General features: G+C 45.8%; 1 protein-coding gene across 1 annotated transcript; it reads left to right on the forward strand.

Annotated features, from left to right (window-relative positions):
* Nucleotides 1–550: 550 nt before the first annotated feature.
* LOC130679530 (syncytin-2-like) lies at nt 551–1,930 on the forward strand. The gene has a single exon (XM_057488519.1). It carries the CDS (start codon nt 551–553, stop codon nt 1,928–1,930), a length of 1,380 nt encoding a protein of 459 aa, XP_057344502.1.
* Nucleotides 1,931–2,142: the final 212 nt, after the last annotated feature.

Genomic DNA, 2,142 nt, shown 5'->3' on the forward strand with positions numbered 1-2,142 from the left:
ACCGATAATGGTCCTTGCTTTATTAGTAAATCTTTCACTGAATTCTTGAGTAAATGGCAAATTTCCCATACCACTGGAATTCCTCATAACCCTAAAGGACAAGCAATCATGGGAAAACCCAATCATATCCTCAAATGTCAATTAATAAAACAAAAAGGGGGAACACTCCCCCCATGATCAACTAAAGATGGCATTATTTACTCTAAATATTTTAAATTTTGCCAAAGGTGAACACTTCTCACCCTTCCAAAAGCACTGGACAACAACCGTTACTTATCGGACAATTAGAGCCTGATGGAAGGACCCCCTTACTGGAGAATGGAGGGGCCCAGACCCCCTCATTACAGCTGGAAGGGGATTCGGCTGTGTCTTTCCAACCAATGAAAAAAGGCCGATCTGGGTCCCCGCAAGGGATCTCAAGTATTACCCCCCTAAGGAGGGGAAGTTCACTGATGTCAATGATGACCCAGAAGGCCCCCCACCTCCTGAGGATATCTCTCTTCTTTCTCTCTTTCAGGCTCTGCAATGAACCCAATGATGCTTCCTGTTAATGGCAATAAATCTCCCATTAGCTAGGACAGGATTTGGAGATCCTGGTCAAGCAAGAGCCATACTACGAAAAGCCATCGGAGACCCCTGCACAGCCTGCGTTCACTCCAAGGCCCCTCCCCCTGCACACTGTTATACTTCTACCAAAACTTGCCCTAATGGGCAACAGGCAGTTACACTTATGCAAGGGACAGAAAATGGATGCCCTGGGAGAGTTCTCTCTCACCATTGTTGGCCAGGCCCCAAAATATCTTCACCTGCCCAAGGGAAATCCCCCTCTGAGTGTCCTTGCACCACTTTTCTTGCCTCCGTTCATGCTCAATGCTATCAGGAGGTTATCCCCTGCACTCACCGGAACAAAACATTCTGGTATGCAACTCTGATAAAACACAAGGATGAATATGCTGACTGTCGAAAGAATAGGGGAGAGAATGTCTGCTGGAATAAATTTGCCCCAAAGGTGCCTCTGATAGGGGCAGAGTCCAAGATCAGGCTTGACAGTACCAAAATTAAAAAACTGGTAGACAGGCTGATTGAAGACCAAAATCCCCCAATTTACCACCCTCTTAGCCTCCCGGAAATCAGGGGAGAATTGCTTCTTGATCCTGAGACACAATCAATCATACAGGCTGCTTTTACCTTACTCAATAGAACCAATCCCCATTTAGCTAAGGATTGCTGGCTGTGGTTGAGGCCGGGAGCATTACAAGCCAATGCTCTTCTTGTTAACCTGTCACAGACTGAGCCCCAGTGCCAGCTGTTACCCCCAAGTTCTAGAGTCTATCTAGACCCTCTTTCCCCTAAAGGCCCATGCTTCAAAGTTGACCCCCGTACTGATAATACTAGTAGGATAGATGTAGGTCGAATCCACTATTCTTTTTGCCAACAAAATATTACTGTGAACAATACCTTTCTCTGTCCCCCCAATGGAACAGTCTTCATTTGTGGGGAAGACGCTTTTGGCTTTCTCCCGACAGACTGGATGGGGCTTTGTGCTCCAGCTGTAATTTGCCCTGACATTGCAGTGGTCCCTAATAATCAGAGCCTCCCTATTCCTGCTTTAGACCACATTGGAGGTAGATCAAAAAGGGCCATCCAAGTTATCCCCCTGCTTATAGTCCTTGAGGTGGCCACTGGAGCTGCCACTGGGGCAGCAGGATTGGGGACCTCTCTGCATTATTATAAAGCCCTTTCTCAACAGATGATCGATGATATACAAGCTGTAGCCAGCACAATTCTTGACCTCCACGCACAATTGGATTCCCTTGCGACAGTAGTCCTACAGAACCGTAGGGGGCTTAATCTCCTCACAGCTGAAAAGGGAGGCTTATGTCTCTTTTTACAGGAAGAGTGCTGCTTTTATGCGAACCGCTCGGCATAGTCCAAAATAAGGTCAAGCAACTTCAAGAAGAACTCAAGGAAAAAAAAAAAAAAAAAAAAAAAAAAAGAACTCAAGAGATGCCAAAAAGAATTACAAGCCAATTTTCTTTGGACTGAGTTACATGGGTGGTTGCCCTATATCCTGCCCTTCCTTGGTCCTATCCTTCTTTTGCTCCTACTTTTCACTTTTGGGCCCTGCATTATTAACAAGAT

Source organism: Manis pentadactyla, chromosome 1 (assembly GCF_030020395.1).
Source record: "Manis pentadactyla isolate mManPen7 chromosome 1, mManPen7.hap1, whole genome shotgun sequence".
Lineage (NCBI taxonomy): Eukaryota > Metazoa > Chordata > Mammalia > Pholidota > Manidae > Manis > Manis pentadactyla.

Coding starts and splice junctions, on each gene's coding strand:
- LOC130679530 (XM_057488519.1), top strand. CDS start 551: ATGGCAATAAATCTCCCATTAGCTAGGACAGGATTTGGAGATCCTGGT.